Source organism: Nilaparvata lugens, chromosome 1 (assembly GCF_014356525.2).
Source record: "Nilaparvata lugens isolate BPH chromosome 1, ASM1435652v1, whole genome shotgun sequence".
In the NCBI taxonomy this organism is placed as follows: domain Eukaryota; kingdom Metazoa; phylum Arthropoda; class Insecta; order Hemiptera; family Delphacidae; genus Nilaparvata; species Nilaparvata lugens.
This window is the reverse complement of record NC_052504.1, coordinates 39,041,058-39,065,589: the sequence shown is the minus strand read 5'-3', so window position 1 is coordinate 39,065,589 and position 24,532 is coordinate 39,041,058. Positions and strand designations below refer to the sequence as shown.

Genomic DNA, 24,532 nt, shown 5'->3' with positions numbered 1-24,532 from the left:
CTTGTTTTCTACCCGCGTTGCCCACATTCAGTACTTTTTCACCATAGCACTAATTTTATCTTCCACTTTAAAAATGTCAACATTTTTTCTCTGCAAACTTTTATCCAGCCCATTCAAATGTTCAAAAACATCAGCTAGATAAGCAACTGAGTAAAGCCAGGAAAAGTCTGTGAGCAAATCTGAGTAATTAGTATCGATGAGAAAAATACGAACCTCATCTCTATTCAATTTAAATTATACCATACTTTCCCTAAATTTTCGGTTTATATGTCTCGGACCCTCACAACATGCCCCGCGGACCACCAGTTGGGAACCGCTGCTCTATACTGTCTATCACTCAGCACATCAAATAATAAGATGATTCATGAAAAAAGTCTTGACCAGGCTTCAAAAAGTCTCAGGAGAGGTGGATATTCCGATCTGTAGAAGTGCGCACAAACTTAGAGCCTGTTTCCAAGTTCGGGATTTACCTACGTTCTAGACAGCTGTCAGAGTCAGAAAATTGGCTTTCCAAAAGCGTAGTCACAGTTTTTATGATAGGTACCGGTAATCTAGATTTTCTCATTTCTGCTATAATTGGAAACGTTTTCTCTTGACAAAATGAAACATTCCTAAATAATTAAAAATAGCTGAAACTTTACACTTTTCTCTCTTTATTTTATTTTGTGTTCAATTTCTAGTTTTTCGAAATTAAATTTAAACCTGGACTGCGACTACGCCCCGTTTTGGAAAGCTAATTTTCCGACTCCAGCTGTTAAAAGACTCGAACTTATAGCTAAATCCTGAGCTTGGAAATCGGCCCTAAGCCTATATATTATATCAAAAATTAAATAGCCTACGACGCTATGACCTGCGACCTGCGTAATGTCAGTGAAAACTTCTATTTATAATAGCCTACAGTACTAGAGATTGTTTATTCTGAGGTAGTGTATAATCTCAAAGTAGAAGGATTATCAACACTATCTTCTCTGTGGTGTAATGCAGGATTTGTACATATAGGAGTCTCTGACTCTTCAAATTATTCCACTTTTCACTCGTAGGTAATGGATTAATAATAAATTCTTAAATCAATGCTCTCTACTTTAGAGAGAAAAGATTTTGTTTGTTAAAATAAATTTATTATTGCTCTCGAACTCCTGGTGAACCAGTTCAAACTTCAAAACTTGCGAGTTCAGTAAAATGGACTGAGGTCAAGGTCTATAAAAACAGGTCATGACACAGTCCCGTGATGCATTGCAAAATCGCTATTTTGTGGAGTCCTAGTTCACCAATTTTCAAATTTATCAGCTGTTATCATCATGGATTGAACATCATGATGTGTTATTTTGTATTATTGTTCAAGGGATATTGCTTAGCTTTGAATTGTAAAATAAATTGTTCCGCCAGAAAAATAATATTTAGATTCCAACTAGGAACTGAATTGTTGATTTTTACATTGATTGGGAACTTGAAACTCTTTTTGAAATTGGCCTGGCATATTTCTGTCTTGTCCCAATGCCTTTTGAATCATAATCCTTGAGTTACAAGAATAAGAACAATTTTAAATCATAAATAAATGGATAATTGAAGCATTTATTATTGAAATTTCATTATTAAAAAATTGAAAACATGAATTCATATATTATCTGACCTAGAATATTGTTTTTAAAATGCACAATTTTGTTACGAGCAAATTGAATTAGATTGGATTTTCAAATGTTCCTCCATAAAGACCCCATAAATTTGGCCGCTCCAAAAGGAACAGCAGCTTCTCTTCGTCTCAGATACAGAGTAACGGCCAGCAACGGTCACAGCTATCACATAGTTATTCAAAAGTATTCTTTGAGTATCTATAGTGAGGTCCACGTTATAATGGCAGTGTGTGATTTGCAATGGTGCTGCTATCCTTGTTTCATTCAACAAAGCAGATGGCGCTATCTCTTTCACCCATTGCCAGGTTGCCACATCGTTTATCAACAATGTAGAAATTCAACTAATTGACAAAATAGGGTTGAGGGTTAGGTTTTATTTAGATTATATTTAATAATGTTTCATAAGGATAGGTTAGGTTTTTGCTTTGAAATTGCAATATGCTAGAAGGGGCTAGGGTCCAGGTAGAGTTATGTTTTTTGTTGTTTTAAAGGTAAAAGGCTAGGTTAGGGGGTTAGGATTTTGCTTTGAAATTCAAAGTATTGAATGTGAAGGGGTTAGGTTATTTCAAGTTATATTTAATAATGTTTCATAAGGCTAGGTTAGGTTTTTGCTTTAAAATTGCAATATGCTATAGTGAGGTCCACATTATAATGGCAGTGTGTGATTTCCAATGGTGTTGCTATCCTTGTCTATCATTCAACAAAGCAGATGGCGCTATCTCTTTCACGCTTTGCAATGTTGCCACATTGTTTATCAACAATGTAGAAATTCAACCAATTGACAAAATATTCAATCTCAATCATGAAAATTTATTATTAAATCTTCAAAAAATATTTTTTCTTGACAAATAAATATCATCAACTATTTTCAGTAATAATGGTAAATCTGATGAATATCGGAATATGATGATATTCATCAGATATACCAGTATCAGCTGTTTGTGTGGCAAAGCTGAGATCTGGCAACTCTTTTCTCCCATCTTCCTACACTGCCATTATAACCTGGGCATCACTATAGAAAGGGCTAGGAAACAGGTGAAATTATGGTTTTCGATATTTCAAAGGTGAAAAGATAGGTTAGGGGGTTTGGATTTTGCTTTGAAATTGCAATATGCTGGATGGGATTACGAGTTTTTACGAAGATTTATGTTTATTGATGTTTTAAATATAAAAGGGGAGATTAGGGGGTTGAGTTTTTGCTTTGAAATGACAATATGATGACTTAGTTATAGTGTTTTTTAACATTAGTTAAATAACAACCGTTATATTTCATTAATTATATTATTGAAAAGTACTCTTTCTTTTATTGAATGGAATGATGATAATATATTGATTATTATATCGAATTTAATGATAAATCATCATTGGATAATAATATCCTCATCAAAATGGAATGACGGCTCCAGTTACATTCAAAGATCTGACTGAATGAAACGGGAAAAAACCGTTACTAACGCATGCGCGATACGGTGCTGTCTGAGACCGTGAATGGTTTGGAACATGAGTTTCATGACCTGTATTTTATAGACCTTGACTGAGGTACCGTACGCAGCTGCTACCTAGCGGAAAGAATCTCAACCAGTGATGTTGATGTACTGTTATATCTATAGCAATACTCCACTCAGTCATTCAATCTATATATCTTATCAGCTGTTGCTTTGCTCTCTATGGGTCTCCCAGCCAAAGTTTGTAGTTCAGTTTTCAGTAGAAGGCGCGACGCAGGATCAGAGACAGTTCCGCGCTGTACGGTGCTGTACCGTATTTTGTCGTTCCTCGGTATTACTTTCGGCGCTGGTTGTTTTTTCGCATTGAACTTTTTAAAATCTTAAATACTTTAAGATATGTTTTAATGTTTTGTGTTGTGTTACAAGGATATGAATATGAACTTGGACGTGATTGCAGGTAAATGAAAATTACTACTATCAATTTATTATTATCAACTAATATAGACCTAGGTGTATTCATGGGGAGCCCCTTTGGCTGAAGTGCTAGCTTATAATGCCGCTGGTATTCTGTCAGATTTCTCATTGTACTAGTAGAAAACCAATAGAAATGATTCAATTTGCATATTAATTTTTCAATTGAAGATTGCATTCAATTAATAATACAGATTACAGCTGATTTATGAGGATAAATTACTGGAAAATTAATTGCTCTCAGGCTATGCTTTTTCAATATTGTCCTGTTAGGCCTATATCTTCCTCAAAAAGGACGGAGTGGTGAGTCAATTTTTTCTGCCAACAAACTGAATCTGTATAATGGTTGAAGAATATGATTGTTTTTAAATGTGGATGTTTATTCATAAAAGCATTCAGAAGATATCGTCGATCTTACAAACAAACAAACCCTCGAACGGACGACTCCAGCCTCTATTTATTTATTTATTACATTTCCAACGGTATACACCAATTTCAAAAGAATACAATCGTAACAATATCAACAAAAATAACATGTGTTTTCTCTAGTCAAAAGTAGGAACTTGCCACGCTCGTTCAAGTATTAGAAATTACCTGATACTTTCACCATCAATATCTAGCCTATATTTGAAGCCTGAATGTAAATCAATAAAATTGAATTGGTGAAATCTTATGAAGAACTTAATTATGAAAAACTGAGTTTTTATAATTTCAATCATGATCACGAATCATGATTCATTCAACAGTTAATGTATAGTTATGAATGCTTGGTTGATGAATGTAATTCATTGTTTCAATGATGAAACAAACACTCCCTTTCAGGGCCGGTGGAAGTCACACGCGGGCCATGTGACCGCATGCCGCATGTCAGCTCTTGATAGGGATAAAACTTCTAGTTTTGCGAAATTTTAAAAACGCAGCGTTCATTTGGCGTCTTTAGCAGGCGACCCTATGCCATGACAAGGATAAAATTTCCAATTTGGAAATTTATTCAATTTCGGAGAGGAATATTTAAGGGTTCGCTTGTTTTCCTTTCCAATATAATGTCAATGATAAGTCGTCAAAACAGCTGTTCTACAGATTAAATATCTCGACTATTTGTGTTCTCTTTATAAACTGCTCTACCTACCTACCTCAGGCACGAGAATGAGGTTACAAAGTCCATTTCTCAAGGATGGGGTGGACCCCCCCCATTAGTTTCCCAGGAAATAGAACTGATAAATAATTATACAGGGTATGAATTTGAAAAAAATCGGTCGTCATTTTTGAGAAAATCGTGAAAAAATGGTTTTTTAGTTATCATCCGCCATTTTGCTCAAGAATATTACGGAGCTCCTGCAATTTTCCCAGAAATAAGACTCATATCAGTTGATAGGACTTATGAATAGCTATCCATGGTATGAATTTGAAGAAAATCGTTAGAGCCGTTTTTGAGGTCAGTATCTGTTGAAAAAAATGGGGTTTGTGATCCTTATATGTTATTAGAGAAAGCAGATAGCTTCATTCATTTTCTAACGCAGCACCGATGATAAATTGATGTAAGGTATGTAGAAGTATGATAAACCAGGCACCAGAATACTGAGTGTAATTCATGGAAACGTATAATTAAATCATGAAGACATATATTTTCCTCTATACTTTTATACTGGCATAACTTAAATCACAACTATTATTTATTTTGGAAGGCGGTGGAAAATGTAAACAAAACAAAAGACAACAGTAATGCTCTCCTATGAAATCTACTGATTTAGAAAAAAGGAATCTGTATAATATAAGAACCTCCACTCATCAATTATCTACAATGGAACATCAAATCGAGCTCATTCCGATGAACAATAAGGGAGACGTCACCTGTTAAGATAAAACAATTTTCAGGAACAAATAAGTTTTTCAACGTTATATTTCATTAATTATATTATTGAAAAGTACTCTTTCTTTTATTGAATGAAATGATGATAATATATTGATTATTATATCGAATTTAATGATAAATCATCATTGGATAATAATATCCTCATCAAAATGGAATGACGGCTCCAGTTACATTCAAAGATCTGACTGAATGAAACGGGAAAAAACCGTTACTAACGCATGCGCGATACGGTGCTGTCTGAGACCGTGAATGGTTTGGAACATGAGTTTCATGACCTGTATTTTATAGACCTTGACTGAGGTACCGTACGCAGCTGCTACCTAGCGGAAAGAATCTCAACCAGTGATGTTGATGTACTGTTATATCTATATTCAGCAATACTCCACTCAGTCATTCAATCTATATATCTTATCAGCTGTTGCTTTGCTCTCTATGGGTCTCCCAGCCAAAGTTTGTAGTTCAGTTTTCAGTAGAAGGCGCGACGCAGGATCAGAGACAGTTCCGCGCTGTACGGTGCTGTACCGTATTTTGTCGTTCCTCGGTATTACTTTCGGCGCTGGTTGTTTTTTCGCATTGAACTTTTTAAAATCTTAAATACTTTAAGATATGTTTTAATGTTTTGTGTTGTGTTACAAGGATATGAATATGAACTTGGACGTGATTGCAGGTAAATGAAAATTACTACTATCAATTTATTATTATCAACTAATATAGACCTAGGTGTATTCATGGGGAGCCCTTTGGCTGAAGTGCTAGCTTATAATGCCGCTGGTATTCTGTCAGATTTCTCATTGTACTAGTAGAAAACCAATAGAAATGATTCAATTTGCATATTAATTTTTCAATTGAAGATTGCATTCAATTAATAATACAGATTACAGCTGATTTATGAGGATAAATTACTGGAAAATTAATTGCTCTCAGGCTATGCTTTTTCAATATTGTCCTGTTAGGCCTATATCTTCCTCAAAAAGGACGGAGTGGTGAGTCAATTTTTTCTGCCAACAAACTGAATCTGTATAATGGTTGAAGAATATGATTGTTTTTAAATGTGGATGTTTATTCATAAAAGCATTCAGAAGATATCGTCGATCTTACAAACAAACAAACCCTCGAACGGACGACTCCAGCCTCTATTTATTTATTTATTACATTTCCAACGGTATACACCAATTTCAAAAGAATCGGTCGTCATTTTTGAGAAAATCGTGAAAAAATGGTTTTTTAGTTATCATCCGCCATTTTGCTCAAGAATATTACGGAGCTCCTGCAATTTTCCCAGAAATAAGACTCATATCAGTTGATAGGACTTATGAATAGCTATCCATGGTATGAATTTGAAGAAAATCGTTAGAGCCGTTTTTGAGGTCAGTATCTGTTGAAAAAATGGGGTTTGTGATCCTTATATGTTATTAGAGAAAGCAGATAGCTTCATTCATTTTCTAACGCAGCACCGATGATAAATTGATGTAAGGTATGTAGAAGTATGATAAACCAGGCACCAGAATACTGAGTGTAATTCATGGAAACGTACAATTAAATCATGAAGACATATATTTTCCTCTATACTTTTATACTGGCATAACTTAAATCACAACTATTATTTATTTTGGAAGGCGGTGGAAAATGTAAACAAAACAAAAGACAACAGTAATGCTCTCCTATGAAATCTACTGATTTAGAAAAAAGGAATCTGTATAATATAAGAACCTCCACTCATCAATTATCTACAATGGAACATCAAATCGAACTCATTCCGATGAACAATAAGGGAGACGTCACCTGTTAAGATAAAACAATTTTCAGGAACAAATAAGTTTTTTCAAAGTTGTTTTTAAATATGTTTTTCACGTTTTTCTCGAAAACGGCTCTAACGATTTTCTTCAAATTCATACCATGGAAAGCTATTTATAAGCCCTATCAACTGACATGAGTCTCATTTCTGGGAAAATTTCAGGAGCTCCGTAATATTCTTGAGAAAAATGGCGGATAATGACTAAAAATCCATGTTTTTCACGGTTTTCTCGAAAACGGCTCTAACGATTTCCTTCAAATTTATATCATGGATAGCTATTTATAAGCCCTATCAACTGGCATGAGTCTCATTTCTGGGAAAATCTCAGGAGCTCCGTAATATTCTCGAGGAAAATGGCGGATAATTACTAAAAAACCATGTTTTTCACGATTTTATAAAAAAATAACTTGACCGATTTTTTTTCAAATTCATACCCTGTATAGTTAGTTATTTATCAGCTCTATCAACTGGCATGAGTCTCCTATTGGGAAAACAATGGGGGGTCCACCCCATTCTTGGGAAATGGACTTAGTAACCTCCTTCTCGTGCATGAGGTAGGTAGGTAGCGCAGTTCATAAAAAGAACACATAGTCGAGATATTTCATCTGTAGAACAGCTGTTTTGACGACTTAAAAAAAATGACGACTGAAAAAATCATCGAATTTCACAATTATTCACACAAAGAAAAAGTACTTTGAAAACAATTATATATACACATATACAGAAGTGTGATCGTAGTTTCAAATATGAGCAAGGAAAGTTGTGTGAGTGTACCACACCAGATTTTTTAATTTTGATCATTGTCATTTCAATCGGTTCATTTGAAGTGACACAGTTGTTTCGCGGGAAGAAACCTCTGCGCGGTTACTCCTCGACTTTCAAGCGGCCAAGACTCAATTAGTCAAGGGTCAAGAGATTGTTTGGTAGGGTGGTGTTGCATACCTACTAACCGGTGTTGTCTCCTCATACAGAATTCCTGCCTTTGTCACTGGCCCGCAGCGCTCGTCGTTGATATTCTACACCTTATATTATAGTCTATTCGAAAAGCGTTCGCGATCGCGACTCATGCTATGATTACTGTAGAACAAAATGCATCTAAATGAATAGAATGGCCTCTGAATATAACCAAGTTTAAGCATGACATTTTATAAACGAAATTCGTAGTAACCTATACGAATCCAAGAGGTTTGAGATTGTGATTTAGGAGTGGCATTTGCCAACCTGAAGACATAAATTGTCTGAATTGCCAAAAATCTGAAATTTTCAATCATGGAGTAGAGTAGCCTATATAGATATTGATTAATACATGATACGAGTATTATAGCCGTACCGGTAGTCATCACAGAAAAACACAAAGATGTCCGCTTTTAGTAGTTTGGATGTTCGATTTGGTGGTTTGGAGTTTTTAAAAATTAAACGTCTTGTGTGGAGATGACTTTTAAATAGAGGAGGAATTTCCGTTTTATGGAGGACTGGCGAGACCACCGGATTCTCTTTTCATATACTACACTATATATATAAAATTCGCTCTTCCCACTTCAAATGCATTATCCATGAATTTGCTTTCAAAAACAGAGATCATTGTTGGGTAATCAAACTTATCAGCACTGCTGCCGGCTAGCATGTGAATCACGTTTAATAAAATGAAGAAAAACCTTCCTTTTAGGTCTATAAGTTTTTTATCGCTTTCATCTCTATTCAATTGAGTTTTACAGAAGTAGACAAGAATTAGTTTTGAATCATAAATGTTTTGATAAAAGGGATATTCCGGACAGTGGACACTGAAGAGTCCTTGATAAGTTAGGCTACCAATGTGTCATATATTCAGACTTTGCCACTAAACTACTGTCCAATGCAATAAACTCTTGCCAGTGAATATTGTTAGTCTTAATGAAGGTCTCTCTTTCGTCATTTATTCCTTTGGATTCACTTTGCCGATCTTTCCTTGATCGTCATGTTGAGTAAACCTGTTTTACAATAAGTACGGAATGGAAGGTGCGGAGGATCAGACTGCAATCGAGATGCTTATTATATCATGTGAATGTACACAGCAGACTGATGTTTTCCTTTGAATATTCTGAATGTATATTTAGAAGATAATGTCTCTCTATTTCCTTATCCTTGAATACTATAATATGTAGACCAAATTATAGAGTTAGAATTGCAAAGCATAGGTACCGTATAGAAAATGCCTTGCAATAATCCGTTGGAATGTAGACCAAGAAAACATCATGTAGGTCAAAAGTTAATCAGTCCAGTAGTTCAGACGTGATGATGCGTCAAACATAGTTTTCCTATCCTTTACACGTGTATACGTGTATAAGCCAGTTCTTTCCTTCATTAATATAGTATAGTTATAGAAGATGTTAGATGGATTATATATCAGTATCTTTGAATTAGAATAACTTTTGAAAGGTTTGAGATATCGATGTGCGGTTTTCACCATACATTCACCATATTTTCTCTTGAAATCCTGTATCGAAATCATGTATCATATGATCACCTTCCAATTCAAAAAATGAAGTTGAATTCAAAATGGCGATTCAAAAATGGTGGATGAAATTTGGATGCAACGGAAAGCCTGTTTTTATTATTTGAATAGGATTCCCAATCATACCTATCTTCTAATTTCCCTTTAAAAAAAATTGTTCAGCTGCTTCCATACAACAACTGGGAGCATGACAAATTGAAAACTTGACAAACTGAAAACTTGATGTGATCAAATCTTGAAGAATCGAAAATAGGCCTATAACCATCCTCAGTTAATTAAGAATCGATATGCACAAATTACAAGTTAATCAGTCCAGTAGTTAAGACGTGATTATGTGTCAAACATAATTTTCCTATTCCGTACGTGTATGAGTCAGTTCTTTCCTTTATTACAGTATAGATTATCATGTTGCTTTGACCCGTGATCTGTATAAATGTCCTGTGACATCTAAAGGTGCGACCACACATGCTGAACCGAACCTCGAACCGCGCAGCAAACCGTGCATTCCGCCGAACATCGCGCCTTTCAACGAACATGAGCACGTTTCATGACGTTAAAAATCAGCTATTAAACATTCACCGTACCGTACCGTACTCCAAACGCTGAACTTTTCAGCCAATCTGAGCACTCCATTACAATTCGCCGTGCTGTTTGCTCTACAATTTTGGCTATCCATCACAAGTGTAAACATGCGAACATGAATACAGAAGTATATGGGCCTTTTTTATTTTAATAAATTCATGTTTTAAACAATTCATTGTTACGAATGATAAATTGATAGGACCTGATAAATATTTACCAATCCAAATAAAATAACTCCAATATTAAAATATTGTTGACCAAGAACTCAGTACAACGAAAATTCATTCAACTAATTCTGTACTGTTAAAATTGAGCTTTTTTTATTGATAATCGATTTCATCAACTACCCATATACTGATTGAAATTTCCATGTATTTAATTGATAGAATTATATAAATCTACAGTGTAGGTCATATTATCTGAATTCACAAAGAGTTCGATTGTATTTGGCAAGAAACATGTTATTCAACACAGAAGTCATTGTTATTTTAATAAAAGATAGGATAAGTTGAATAGTTTCCATTTCAGGGGGAGTTTTGACAACCCAAAAAACTCATTTTTCATTTGAAGAAATATCGAAAAGGTGCATAGGATCTTATTTTTTTGTTCAGCTTGCCAAAATACCCCTCATTTCAATATTAAAATTTTCGACTGACTGTCCAGTGAGTCAATCATTCTATCAGGGTCGAATAATTTTGGGATTGTAATTAAATAAAAATGGAAGAAAATAATTTATTTATGTAAAAATATCAACACCTTTATTCAAAGCCATATTAACTGCATGCTTATACATATTGCCGATACAGAATTGATAAAACTGTAGACGTTTATTTAGAACTTTGTCTCAAAAAACTGTTCCAGCTGAAAAATTAATAATCCATGCCACGTGTAGGCCTATACATTGCATCAGGAAAACGAAGTTTCGAAACTATGTTTTTGAGATAATTTCTTTGATGCAGCTGTTTCACATTCACCATTATTATACAGAGTTTGTGAAAATAAAAATATTATTTATTATCAAAACAATACTTTTATAATATTACTAGCCGTCAGGCACGCTTCGCTCGCCATATCCGTCTAGCCAGGGGGCTCCGCCCCATGGACCCCCGACTGGATCGTCCAAGAATGAGATCAGAGGCTCGCTTCGCTCGCCTGCATTTTTCATTTGAGCATTTTCATCATATGTTAGGACGATCCAGTCTGGGGTCCAGACTAAAAGTCTGGCTAAACGGATATGGCGAGCGAAGCGAGCCTGACGGCTAGTAATATAATATTCTCAGGAATAGCTCTGATTGAAGTAGCAGTGCCCAATTAATTTTTCCGCGATAAATGCATTTCAATCTTCAACTTGATGCCAACCTAACAAAGTCAACTCAACTTAATGCCAACCTGACAAAATTATTAATTTAGTTACCAGTTAACAACTGTTTCGAAGAGGCACTCTCTCTAGATTATAGTTCTATATTAACATATGGTATGGACATTTTTCAATTATAATTAAGAGAATAAGAAGAATATACATGCTAAAAGACGAACTTTAAACCCTTAAAAACCACCCTTAGAGAGTTAAAATATTGCCAAAAGATTTCTTAGTGCGCCTCTAAAGGGCCAACTGAACATACCTACCAAATTTGAACGTTTTTGGTCCGGTAGATTTTTAGTTCTGCGAGTGAGTGAGTGAGTGAGTGAGTGCCATTCCGCTTTTATATATATATATAGATTATTATTATTATTATTAATAATAATAATAATAATATTAAAAATATGTATCAATTATTATCAAAACAATATTATCAAGGTAAAGTGGAATCGTGTAGAAGGCAATAATGGAACAGCTGCTTTTTCTTAAATTTCTATCATATGATTTGAATGTGAATTTGCCGTATGAAATAGTATGTCCGATAAATGAAATTTGAACATTAATTATGAAAAATCTAGAAGGAAGATTAAAATTTGGGCTTCCAGGTGCACGAGATTCAACCTGGTATGCGGAGCAATCACTCGATTCCTTAAAAGTAGAGCCCGGAAGAACACCTTGATCAAATTCTATAGAGCTATGGCGATACCCACTTTGACTTACGGAAGTGAAGCATGGGTGCTGACAAGGAAGCTTGAATCAAGAATACAGTCAGCAGAGATGCGATTCCTTAGACAAGTCAAAGGATGCATAAGAGAGGATCGGATTCGGAATGAAAATATAAGAAGAGAATGTGATGTCCAACCAGTGTTGAGTTTGATAAAAACATATAGAAATAAGTGGTCAGATCATGTCCTTAGAATGTCTGAAGATCGTTTCCCATTGAATGCCCTACTCCACAAGCCAATAGGCAGAAGAAGTATTAGTAGACCGAGGAAGAGATGGACGCCGGAACAGGCTTGAAAAGCCTAATCCATGACGATGATGATGAGGTGCACGAGATTGATATTTTCAGAATCTATGTGCAAAATTCGGAGGTCTAAATCATTCCCGTTTTTCCGGTATGCAATCCACAACTTGACATGTTTTGAAGCGAACAAACGACCACACGAACAAACACAACCCCACTCTCTCTTATTATATAGATAACAATTGAAATGAATTGATATAAAAATAAATAGAATGAAATGAGTTACTATGTAATAATATTGTGCTTAGTAAAAAAAAGGTACGAGTAATCATTATATCAACACCAGTTGACGAATTTCTTCAAGAGAAACCCAGGCTACCTCATCTGTTTGTATATGTTTGGACTTTTTAACATGAGAAAGTACTCTGTTTTGAAGTGAAAAATGTACATTTAAAGTATTGTGCTCACTTTAACCTTAGTGTCCAGTTTCCCAATGTTTCCCATTAGTGAACTTTGGACTATATACGGCGAGGTGGAACTACCCTTGGTTCTCCCCACCATTGAAAGCCATACGCTAATAATAATAACCTCATCTAACGTAGGTTGTTGAAAAGCATAGTTTGAAGTGATTTCAAAACACGAAATAACACTAACCTGTGATATCATAGGTCCCTTGTCACTGTCGTATTGTGAAGGAAAACTAAAAATCTATAGCTACGTAAAAAATTACAATGGATGACACAGTGGTGCTGTTTTGTGAGTCATTAAGATTTACCTCACATTGGAACGTGACATCACCCATTGCTCCTACAGTCAAGGCAAACGACTGAAGATACCGCCACCGCAATGCATTGTAGTATACATTAATACATTCGATGGTAGAGTACATAGTACATTATGCCTATATACATTTTATACGCCACATTTCCATACATAAACAATATATAGATATACATTTTGTGGTATAGGTTATCGTGTTACCGTGTATGAATGATAATGAAGTGAATTTTTGGCAAACTACTCATCTGAATCCACCATTGAATGATACATAATAAGTTATATTTGAAAAATGTAAATAGCTGGTGATTTTTGTCGAGATCGCCGTATAACTAAATATCTGATGTTCTTGTATAACTTGGCTTATAACAATCCCTGCATGCCATAATGCATAATCTATAATCTTTTCTCCTAAGATCGCTTTCAAACTTTCCTTGCATTGAGAATCAGTACCTATTGTTATTGAACATTTAGTAAACATCTTTGCAGTATACTGTACATACGGTAGTGCTAGTGGGTAAAAGTTTTAAAGAATGAATGTATGAAGTTAATTATCATAGCTAACTTTAATAACGTAGTCCATTTTTAGATCCAAATTAATTACTTATCATTAATCATCATCCTATGACTTGATGAAATAATTAGTACCTAACTTTGATAGAAATCGTATACGGTATTGAACTCACTAATTCACTCCAAATTCGAAATAGAACTCCAACCCTCAATAAATTTGATTGGAAAAACTCAGAGTATCCTGATATCTGAACTATAGGCCTACACACATGGAAGTGGAATGTAAAGGGACACCACAAACCATAGATCACTGATTTTTTTACTTGTGAATGTAATTTTCTTCACGTGTTTCCATGAACCAGTAGGCTATTCCAATGAATTTCACAGCAGTAATTTCCTGCTAGTTTAATCTATTATTACTTTTTATAAATATTATTAGTCATTGCAATAAAAAGGCTAGGCAATCAGCGTGGACTATTATATTTGAATAGATAGGTATCATTTTTAAAAATATTACTCGTTGCCAACTTGTAAGTGTAAAACTCACTCACCTGAACATAACGTAAGTAGAGATAGCGGTTCTCAAAAAAGGCTCCAACATGGTTTCGGTTTTGTGTCAGGCTGTTACATCAAGAGAAGTCCTCCTAACTTTTTAGCTTTCTCTCTGAGAGTAGCAGATTTACAAGTTATTCTAGCAAGGCGAAGGTTAACGACACGGGCACCTTTACTGTTGTATTATGTTGATGGCGTAATCGTTCGTAAAACTTTTCTGTCAACAGTCATAATCGTTTCCTCGTCGTAGTTTATCTGCAAGTACCTTTCTATTTACACACAAGTTGTTAACAACGATGGCACAATTTTAATAGTAAATAAACCATCTTATTTGCGCAACATCAACTCTATTATGTAGCTTAGAATTTCGTACAAGGCTCAGCAATCAGCGTTGAATATTTTATTCGACTTGGAGAATTTTCACAGTATTTGAGTACGATACTTTGTACTGAACCACAGTTTACGACAGCGACTTAGTATGGTCAAATTGGTCTTCTTGATAAATCGAACGTTGTGAAACGTATGTAAGTTCTATGTATGTCCTCGTATGAAATATATCGGTTATATATTGGGATATTGATCTATTGATGAGTTTTATCACACACTTTTCCATTTAATTCCAGCAGGACTTTCTATATACTAGCAGAGACAAACGAAAATCGTTTCTCTAGTATTCCGTTTCTCCATGGTACTAGGAAGGAAGTTTATAGGAGGTCCTAATCCCAACCTCCAGATTTAATAGTATTTATATTTCATTGACAGAAAAGGATTCAGCGAATCGTAAGTAACCATATCTTGAAAATGAATGATTTTTACCAAGTAGGTGATGTTTATTCTATTTTGAAGCAGCGGCCGATCTCAGCGTGTGGGCCACTCCACTCACTCGTCAAAATAAAGTTACGGCTGGCGACATTCAAAATTCCCTCTTCGCCACTCGGGAGAGTGGTTGTGGTGAATGGGATATTAATAGATCAGTAAATCCCCATCACCTACTATGCATTTTTTGAGTGTCAACAAATATTCTTTGTAGGCTACAAGTAGGCCTAATCCACTAGCTATGAAACTAAGCAATTCTGACAAAAATCGGGCCTTTTATTAAGTTCACCCAATTATTCAAGTCGAGACGATTTTCATTAAGATTTGATTTCTCAGTATTTGAGAAGAGAGTAATTGATTTAGTGGTTTTCATTATCTATCTAGTCTCTTGGTACTCCCGTTGGAAGAAAAGGTGGGCTACTGCTTGAGACTAGTAAAATCACTTCCCGGTGGTTTAGACTTCGCCTGCAACTATAGGACCATTTATCTTTTTTCATCATCCATGTCATAATTATACGGAGCCTGGGGACATCTTGCCGGACAAGCCTGGGGTTACCTATCAGGAAGAAACATTCTTTATCAGTCTTTCTTTGCAGAGTAACAATCATTAAGGTCTGTAAATCTCATGAATGTGATCATAACGCATAATTGGATAATGCTTTCATAAACTTAAAATTTTTATCAAGAAAAAATGAGAAGATTTTTAATGTTTTTAAAAGATTTTTCAAAAACCTATGTTTTGATTTCAAGCATTCTCATATAGTTTCATATACAGAGTGTCCCACGAAAGGTGTAAAGACCATAGATTCTACATTAAATTTGCTACAAAAAATGTTAATTTAAATTTTCTTATATCGACATCGAGATATATAAATTTTTTCGACATTTTTAAAAACTATAAAACTATCAGTCAAAAATTAATTTTAAGGATATGGTTGAAAAAAGATATTTCCAATATGATTCATATTTTATTAATTTGATCATTTGTCTGACGTTTTTGAACTTTTTATGAGAGTTCAAACTGAATGAAATTTTGCTTTGAACACGACGGCTTTTCCAACTTTAAGCGCTCATGAAAGTTGAAAATTTTGAGTTTCAACATGAAAGTTCAATTCGTGAGACACTCTGTATATTGTTGCCAAAAGGAGGTCATCTCGCCGATTTTGAAATTCAGAAGTCCATTATTTGTTCAGTTTTTATTCATTTTTCAGCAGGCCTACCAACAGTTCTTGATATCAAGAATAATTCTGGCACATGACGGAAGGAAAACAGATAATTCACAGGATGTGTCTGACTCGGGACTCCTACGTCAACATCATTTTCATTAAATTTTTTAATAGAAATTCATATTTCAACATAATTTCTACACTTTCTTTCGCAATGTAGTAGGGTTAGCAGGTTTTATCTCAGACGGAGATCGAACTATTTTCTATTCGATCCATGATTGAGAATTTAAAAATATAATGATTAGAGATGCTTAGAGATAATGGACAAGTAAGATTATGGGACTGTCTGAGAATTGAAAATATGTTGAGCACCCTTTCTATGGTACCATTATCTCTTCTATTCCATTACCTCTTTCTTTTCACCTCCCACAGTTACAGAATCGCCTATTCAAATTGATGAAAAATGTTATCAGAAAATCGACAGATGATAGATTTTAATTGTTGGCATGTTAGCATACATGTCATGAATAACATATTCAATAATAAGTATGTGAATCAATATTGTTGATCTTTATAGCATCAGGCTCTAGGATGGTATATCATAATCTGATAATCAGTTTGGTAACTATTTTCATTATTTTTTTGTATGTATTTTTCAATTTCTATTATGAAAAAGTTCAATCATCCTTGTATTTGCTGTCACTATAATAATGAAGAAAATACTAGTCTTATTATCCACGATTCAGACGATTTATCTATGAAACTCTGAATAAGATGTAGGCATGCTGTATGCTGTTCCATTGTATTGATATGTGATTTATCGTCTCAGGTACCAGCTCAAGTCTAACCTACTGATTGGTTGTTTATTGATAATCGCTGTCTGGTGTTATATAATACTTGTTCAACACATGAAAGGAGAATGATAGGAAGGAAGGAAGTAGCTTGCTACAGTGTATTATTACGTTCAATCAATGGACACGAATAAGGAAACTAGATGTATAGACAAGAGAAAGTAGCCTCAACGTTCATTGGAAGATTCAACATCATCCAATGTGGAACAAAGTGTGCTGGAGCCTGTATGAGCTAAGCTGTTAAGGATGTTTATTTTTCAATTAATGCAGCAGCTGCTACTCAACCATGCTTCATTCACTTGATACATTATCTCCTCTTGTATGCGTTGGGAGTCTAGCTCAATTCCCCCATTGGGTTAGACTTCTCAACACTTTCATCCAAAGTTCACACAATACATCCCTCAGATAAAATTTTTCTGATTTTTGTACAGCCCTGATGTGAATACTCAGATTTCAATATCTATTTTCAAGGTAAACTCAGTTATCCTTATCACTGTGAAAATTGACGAACGCCCCATATTCCCCATAACGCCCCATAAGACAAGATTAAAGGCTACTATCGACTAAATCTTTTTCAAGTGGATTATTTCTCATATATGTAGATTTCCCATATATATCCCATAGATGTAGTCAATAAGAATACTGGGTGAGAGCTATGTGGTCCGGAGCTTTATCACTAAGTGCCGGTTTCACAAAATCCGGTTAAATTCTAACCGTGATTAATTCCAGGAGAGCCGTCTTTTAAAAAACCGTTCTCTGATTGGTTCTCTTGAAATTGATCACGGTTAAAATTTTACCGGTTTGTGTGCAACCGGGCCATAGTGTTGTTTTCTTGAAACATTTACTATTGATTGGCCATCTTATCCAATTCGAAGTGATTATTAACGCCATCAAATGCCCTATTCTACAAGCCAATAGGTAGAAGAAGTGTTAGTAGACCATGACAACGATGATTATTATTAACGCTTGTTTCTACGTATCACCTTTAGAAACAGGTAGGTATTAAAATTTGGAGAATTAGCGAGAATTTGAAAATGTCTTTTTGCGTGGGCAGGCCAATTTCCAGTTGCAGCGTCAATCGAGCGAAAAGTATGAAAAACTAGTATTTATATGAAAATCAGACTATACGATTGATTAAAACACATCTCTAACTTTTTCCAACCCAGAGGAAAGAGTTTGGAAGATTAGATCACATGAGGGAGAGCGAGATTATGTGTTTGAGATGTTTCATTGTTCATTCATTAAGTTTGAGAGAGAAAGAGAGAGTGAGAGTGTGTGTGAGAGACAAAGATTAGATTGGAGTGCTTTATACCTGAAAGTTACAATATATTCTGGCTTATATACAAATTTACAGTAAATGATGGCTAATCATTCAACGAATTTACAGGTACAATTTTTTTCAATCGGAATGAAGATTGAATGCAATTCGAATAATGTAACTACTTAATGTAAATCGGCGGTGTTCGAACAGATAATTGTCGGCTCTCTGGAAAGGATATAAAATGATATCCTTCCCATTGAGACACGAGAAAGGGATAGAGAGAAAGAGTGATAGAGACACGAGAATGGGATAGAGTGAGAGAGAGAGAGAGAGAGAGAAAGAAAGTGTGTGAGAGTTGAGCTTTTTCGGAAATTTCAGCCATTAGGCTTAAAATCCTTTCGATGGTGATTACTTTATGCTACTGTAGTATGATGTACGAGTAGAAAACATAATTCGAAAGCCATTCAACTGATAATATGCACCAAAATACTAACTATTATAATGTATCATGACACTCTTCCTCACCAATATAATTTCACAATTATTATTTCTGTTATCAATGAGGCCATGAAAAATCAAAATGTAAATAGAAGCTTGCTGAACTCATCATTGTTGATAGTGTCTAATGTTTGCAATTCCCATTGTTTTCTCAATACTCAAGGCCAAAGAACCGAATGTTGTATTCTCATGCAGTGTTTGTGATCTGATCTTCATTTCTAGTTAACGTATTGTATGGTATGTACATATAGCGAAAAATGGGTATGAGCTCCGGCACATGCTATGTTGTACTGTAGTTGCTAGACTTGAGTGCGTGATGGCAGAAGTTAGTAACAATTTCCTCAGTCATCTTTTTTTTCAAAACTTTTTAGTTCTAGTTTTATTTCACTTAATATTAAGAAAGCATACGCTATTAGACAACTGCTATTCTACAATACTATATCTTAAGGGTATTCCAGTATCATACCTGCTTATTCTATGATGAAAGGTATTAACATTTTTTCCTAGCCCAGGACATTAGAGTAGTTTTATAATTTACAGTAAAACTGTGGAAAAAATGTCAATACCTTTTATCATAGAATAAGCAGGTATGATACTAAAATACCCGTAAGATATAGTATTGTAGAATAGCAGTAGTCAAATAGCGTATGCTTTCTCAAGCAAAAGAAACTAGAACTACCAAGTTTTGAAAAATAAGATGACTCAGGAAATTTCAACTCCTGCCATCACGCACTCACAAGTCTAGCACTCAGGTGTGTAACACACTCATGAAAATGAACAGTTTTCTGTTATCAATGATCTTGTGATCTATGGCCTATCGATTCTTGTTGGTCTGTGAGAAATAATACTGCTAGCACTACACTTATTCACATCTAGGGCACCTTCCAATTTTGCATTTCAGCTGTGATACCACACAGGCGGCCCACAGTTGTGGTGGTGGATTCTATTGCTTCTTGATGCTGTAGAAGGGGTTAATCGACCCAGTTGTCTTCTTTCCAGTCTGTTACTGTATACAGATCTGTACAGGCCTATTGGATAATTTTCCAGTGGACTATGACAATAATAATAATATTCATAATGAGGCTATTATTGGGCAAGATATTTTACACTGAACGAATTCTTCCAATTCTCAACGGCAATAAATCGAAGTAGTACACTGTTGTCCCTTCTAATTTCCGAGATTTCTTGTTATTTCCCAGAGCATAGATTCTATTTATGTCCAAATTCAGTGATATGAATTTCCAATTACTCCATGTCCGAACGCCTCAATATTATTAATATTTTCATTGGATTGTTCTTTGTTTCTATATAGGATTTTGAGGCAATGAAGTATATTTACATTCCCATAAGATATGTTAGAAATATGATTTAACTCAATCAATAACAAAATTTACCGTTTATCAGAAGTATTTAATGATTTTTGAAGTTACAATACTTTTATGAGCTCAATAACTCTTCAAGATGTTTCAAGCAAACTCGTCATTTTTCATACACACCGGTCATAATTGAACTAATAGAAAATGATTTTGAGTTATATAAATGAGCTCAACCTTTTGATGTTAAAAAATGTATCTGTAGTTAATATATAGTTATCTGCATTATAACTAACGAACCACTTCTGGAATCATGTTTATAGTTCTAGACTTTTTAGCTACTATCACTATATCACTAGACTTTCACTTTAGAATGTCACAGTTTCATAAATTTCTCAGGATAAAGTCACCTCACCTCATCAGATCATCCTTTTCAACTTTCACTGAAGATGTTTCGTTAAAACCGTCCAAAAAAGTCACCAATTTCGGATGTCAACAGACAGCATTGTCTCGTTCAGGCAAATTAAAAACTGATTATCTTTTGATAATTGCCGAGACTTCCTTATAGAAAAACCAAATACTAGGTTGTGAAATATAGCTATAAAAACATTTCGGAGATCTACTAGATATTCAAATGAAATCTTGGTGTGTAGAATCAACTGTTACTTTGATTATGGGTACAGTACGTCAAATGTACTTCATATAACGAATATAACTATCAATGACACATAATGAGCATAGACATTAAAATATACAATATTAATATTTCTCAACATTGAAAAGAAAATGCCGAAAATGGTGTTACTATATCAAAATCTGTCTGTACTACGGGAGCAATACTTCATTTGAGTCTTCCAATAAGATGAAGATAATATATATTATGTTAATGTATTAGTTGACTATTTCTCCTCATTGAATAAGATTTATTCTAGCCTATCGATAAAACAAAACAGATTTGGCTTTTAGAGTGAAGAAACTAGTTAGCTCTTGAAAACTCTTTGCTCCTCTTCATTTTTCCGAATAATCTCTATGAATATTAATAGAATGAACGTAAAGAACTTGCATTTGAATTGTGAAATAACAGCTTTTGGTCTTGATTGTGTCCTCAGAGAAGGGGATAAGTCCATGTCGTTGCTCGGAGCCTAATTTATACGTTCACAATGTGAAGGTCAGCCTGTCAATAGAGAACATGATGAGGGGAATTATAATGATGATCATCTTCCTAATAGTTGTCGATTACTGCTCATAGCTTTGGGCAATTGCTAGGTGAAGCTATGTTTACATGAAGGTTTAAATCTAGTTTGATATTAAATCCATGATAGGCATATGATAACGTGGAGGTAAAACGCTTATTGCTGAACGTTGAGTAATTTATAATAATTGTTCAAACACGTTTCATTGAGATTGCAAATGAGGGCAATACTCATAAATGTGTGCATATATCTTGTGAATTCAATTCAGTTTTGAGTCAGTTCCATTCAGACTAATCTAATAACCTGATCCTAAAATTCGTGAACTTTAATATTAATCTGTTATTTATCTGTACCTGTAAACGATATACCGTGAACCTATCTGTCTGGTCTGTGAAAACTATAACATTTTCCAGCCTGTCCCAAGGCATTTAATAAAAAAAAACAGGTTCGATGCATGTAAAGTCTCTCATCAGTCTAGAATCAAGTTGTTTTAAAGCTCAGCTAAATAGAATGATCAAGCTATTCATATCGTATTTGGATCAGGGGAGTCAATAGAGTGGTTGTTTTGAAACTAAGCAGACTGATTCAGAAGCACGAATACTGAGAACAGTAAATTTCATACTGTATGCTCCTAGCTTTCAAGCTATAAGCATGTTTCAGAGAAAAAACAATAATGGAATTTAGAATTGAATCACAGGTAACATTAAATGAACTAATAATTTATTAGAAACTCAGATGAGACATAAGAAAAATGTGAGTTGTGATGGAACAATATTATTGAATGGTCCAATGTATCTTATAGGTTTCTAATATCAACTCCAGTTTAACATTAGTCTGTCAACCTTATAGCTTCAAATAACTTACATAATCAGGTCTCAGAAAGTATTCCATTAATATTATGTTGTTTCTCATTGGTTTGACAAATTAGATGTTGAATCATTTAATTCTATTTTCATTGGCGAAAACGCACCATGTAATAAAAACTCTTAGAGAGATGCTTGTTTAATTGGAAATTTTGAAAACTAATTAAGAATACAGATAAACGAATATTATTCTACTTTGAGTTTGGCAGCTGAAATACTTTCACAAGCAATGCACGCATGTACTGGTACCGGTATGAATTAATGCATTTCCAATGCTCCGCTCTCAAATGCTTGTTATAACATATGACTCTCAACAATGATTGATTCACATAACTGGGCACTTGATTGATGGATTAGGTAACATAATGAGTGTTACATAAGAAGAAATCTTCAAGTTATTTATTTGTTCAAATTTATTAGTCACTGGTCGGCAAACAGTTCATAGTAAATATTTTTTAAAGGGAGTTTACACACATGCTTGAACAAGAAGATGCTTAAACTAAGTTTAGCTGAAAGAGTTCCTAGCCGTATTCAATCATGTATTACATTGAACTTTAAGCTCAAAAAAAACTGTTGAAAGTACAAAAAATAGTAGCTGATTATTGAAACGATTACTTCAAATTCGGACAGAAATAAATATTATTGAGTTTAGAGAATAATAATTATTATTATATTATAACAAATTAATAATAATATTGTTACTTGCCACTTTGTCCATACACAGTTTGATTGAAGGTTATCTAATAATTATAATAATGCAATAATGGAATCGTTTATTAGGGAAGAAGTTCTCAAATTGAATAGGCTAATGAGAGCCTTTTAAAGAGAATAATATTATATTAGTAGAGTATTGGGAAAATTATATCCTGAAAAATCGTGTTATTGAATTTTGAAGAGGCTGGTGCTCAAGATTTTCTTCCAAAACTTTGAAAATGCAAGATTTCTTTTTATTAAACTATCTACCTGCCATGAGTCGTTGCAAAAAGTAATTACTTCTACAATATTCATGATTGGGCATCTCAATTACACCAATGACAGTTGATAATCGTGATGTTACCGTAATATTTTGCTTTCACGAGTAAAGTAACAACTTCACGAATTTTGTTCCACTTTGTACAAATTCAAAGCCTGTTCTGCTTTGCTGCTGTCGCGGGAACTTTTAACTGATGATAAAACAGTCCATCTAGAGGCAGCTAGGCAACAGCGACTCTTATAAAGTGATGTTGCCTACGAATAAAATCCAGGGTTAATTAATGGACGTCGCCCACAAGAAAAATGACTTCGTCTCGCATCGTGTCCTATATTACAATAGAGCTTGTTGGGCTCAAATGCATTATGGAGAACCGCAACGTTGAAACATCACAAACTATGAACACATGATAACTTGATACAATTTTGAAAAATCCAACTATGGGCTGTGAAACCCTTCATGAATCGTTCAAAACATTACATACATTTTCGAAAAATATCATTATTGTGCAAGGATTGATGGACAAAGACATCTTTGTGATAAAATTGCACTCAAACCGATACTGGATATTAGAGTGATAATATGCTACTCCTTAAAATAAAATTTTATTCATAAATTCATTATAGCTTTTCCAACGTCACACATTAACTATAGTTGAAAGTTTTTCTTATACAGTTTTAGTTGAAAACTTGAAAACCACCATAGGCTAACCTATTCATATGGTCTGTGATAAGCTCCTCTTGTCATTTTCTGGAAAAAATCATTTTTCCAGATTATTCTCTCTACAGGAATATCAAGATCTTTATCCTTCTACCTGTATTGAAATCTTCCCCGAAACAAACACTTGGATTTTACATATATAATTTTGAAAAATAGTTTTTTCATTTATAGTGTCTAGTATTTGAAGTTTTTTCAAGTTTCATAGGATAGGAGATGTAATTCAGAATAACTTCTGAATTCGCCTCTTATTATTAGTCATTGTGATTGTGATGTACGATCACTTGTTCTAAACACTTTTAACCTATTCAAGTGTAAACAATAGACTTGGAACTCTACGCGCTGTTTACCTCTCTTGAAAAGGCTCTCTTTTTAGGCATTGCTGAAGGGTAATCGATGATTGGCCAAGTAAATGAGGTATATTTCC

General features: G+C 34.3%; 1 protein-coding gene across 2 annotated transcripts in view; it reads left to right on the top strand.

The window, feature by feature from the left end:
- Positions 1 to 24,532, top strand: part of LOC111064613 — a 75,560-nt gene that overhangs the window by 27,442 nt on the left and 23,586 nt on the right. The window contains exon 1 of one of the 2 annotated variants that reach the window (XM_022352366.2): positions 5,879 to 6,087. The exons of the other annotated variant lie outside the window; for it this stretch is intronic. Within the exon in view, the coding sequence (XP_022208058.2) occupies positions 6,060 to 6,087 (28 nt within the window). The 5' untranslated portion in view covers positions 5,879 to 6,059. Of the gene's footprint in view, positions 1 to 5,878; positions 6,088 to 24,532 lie in introns of those variants that run through there. 2 annotated transcript variants of the gene reach the window in all.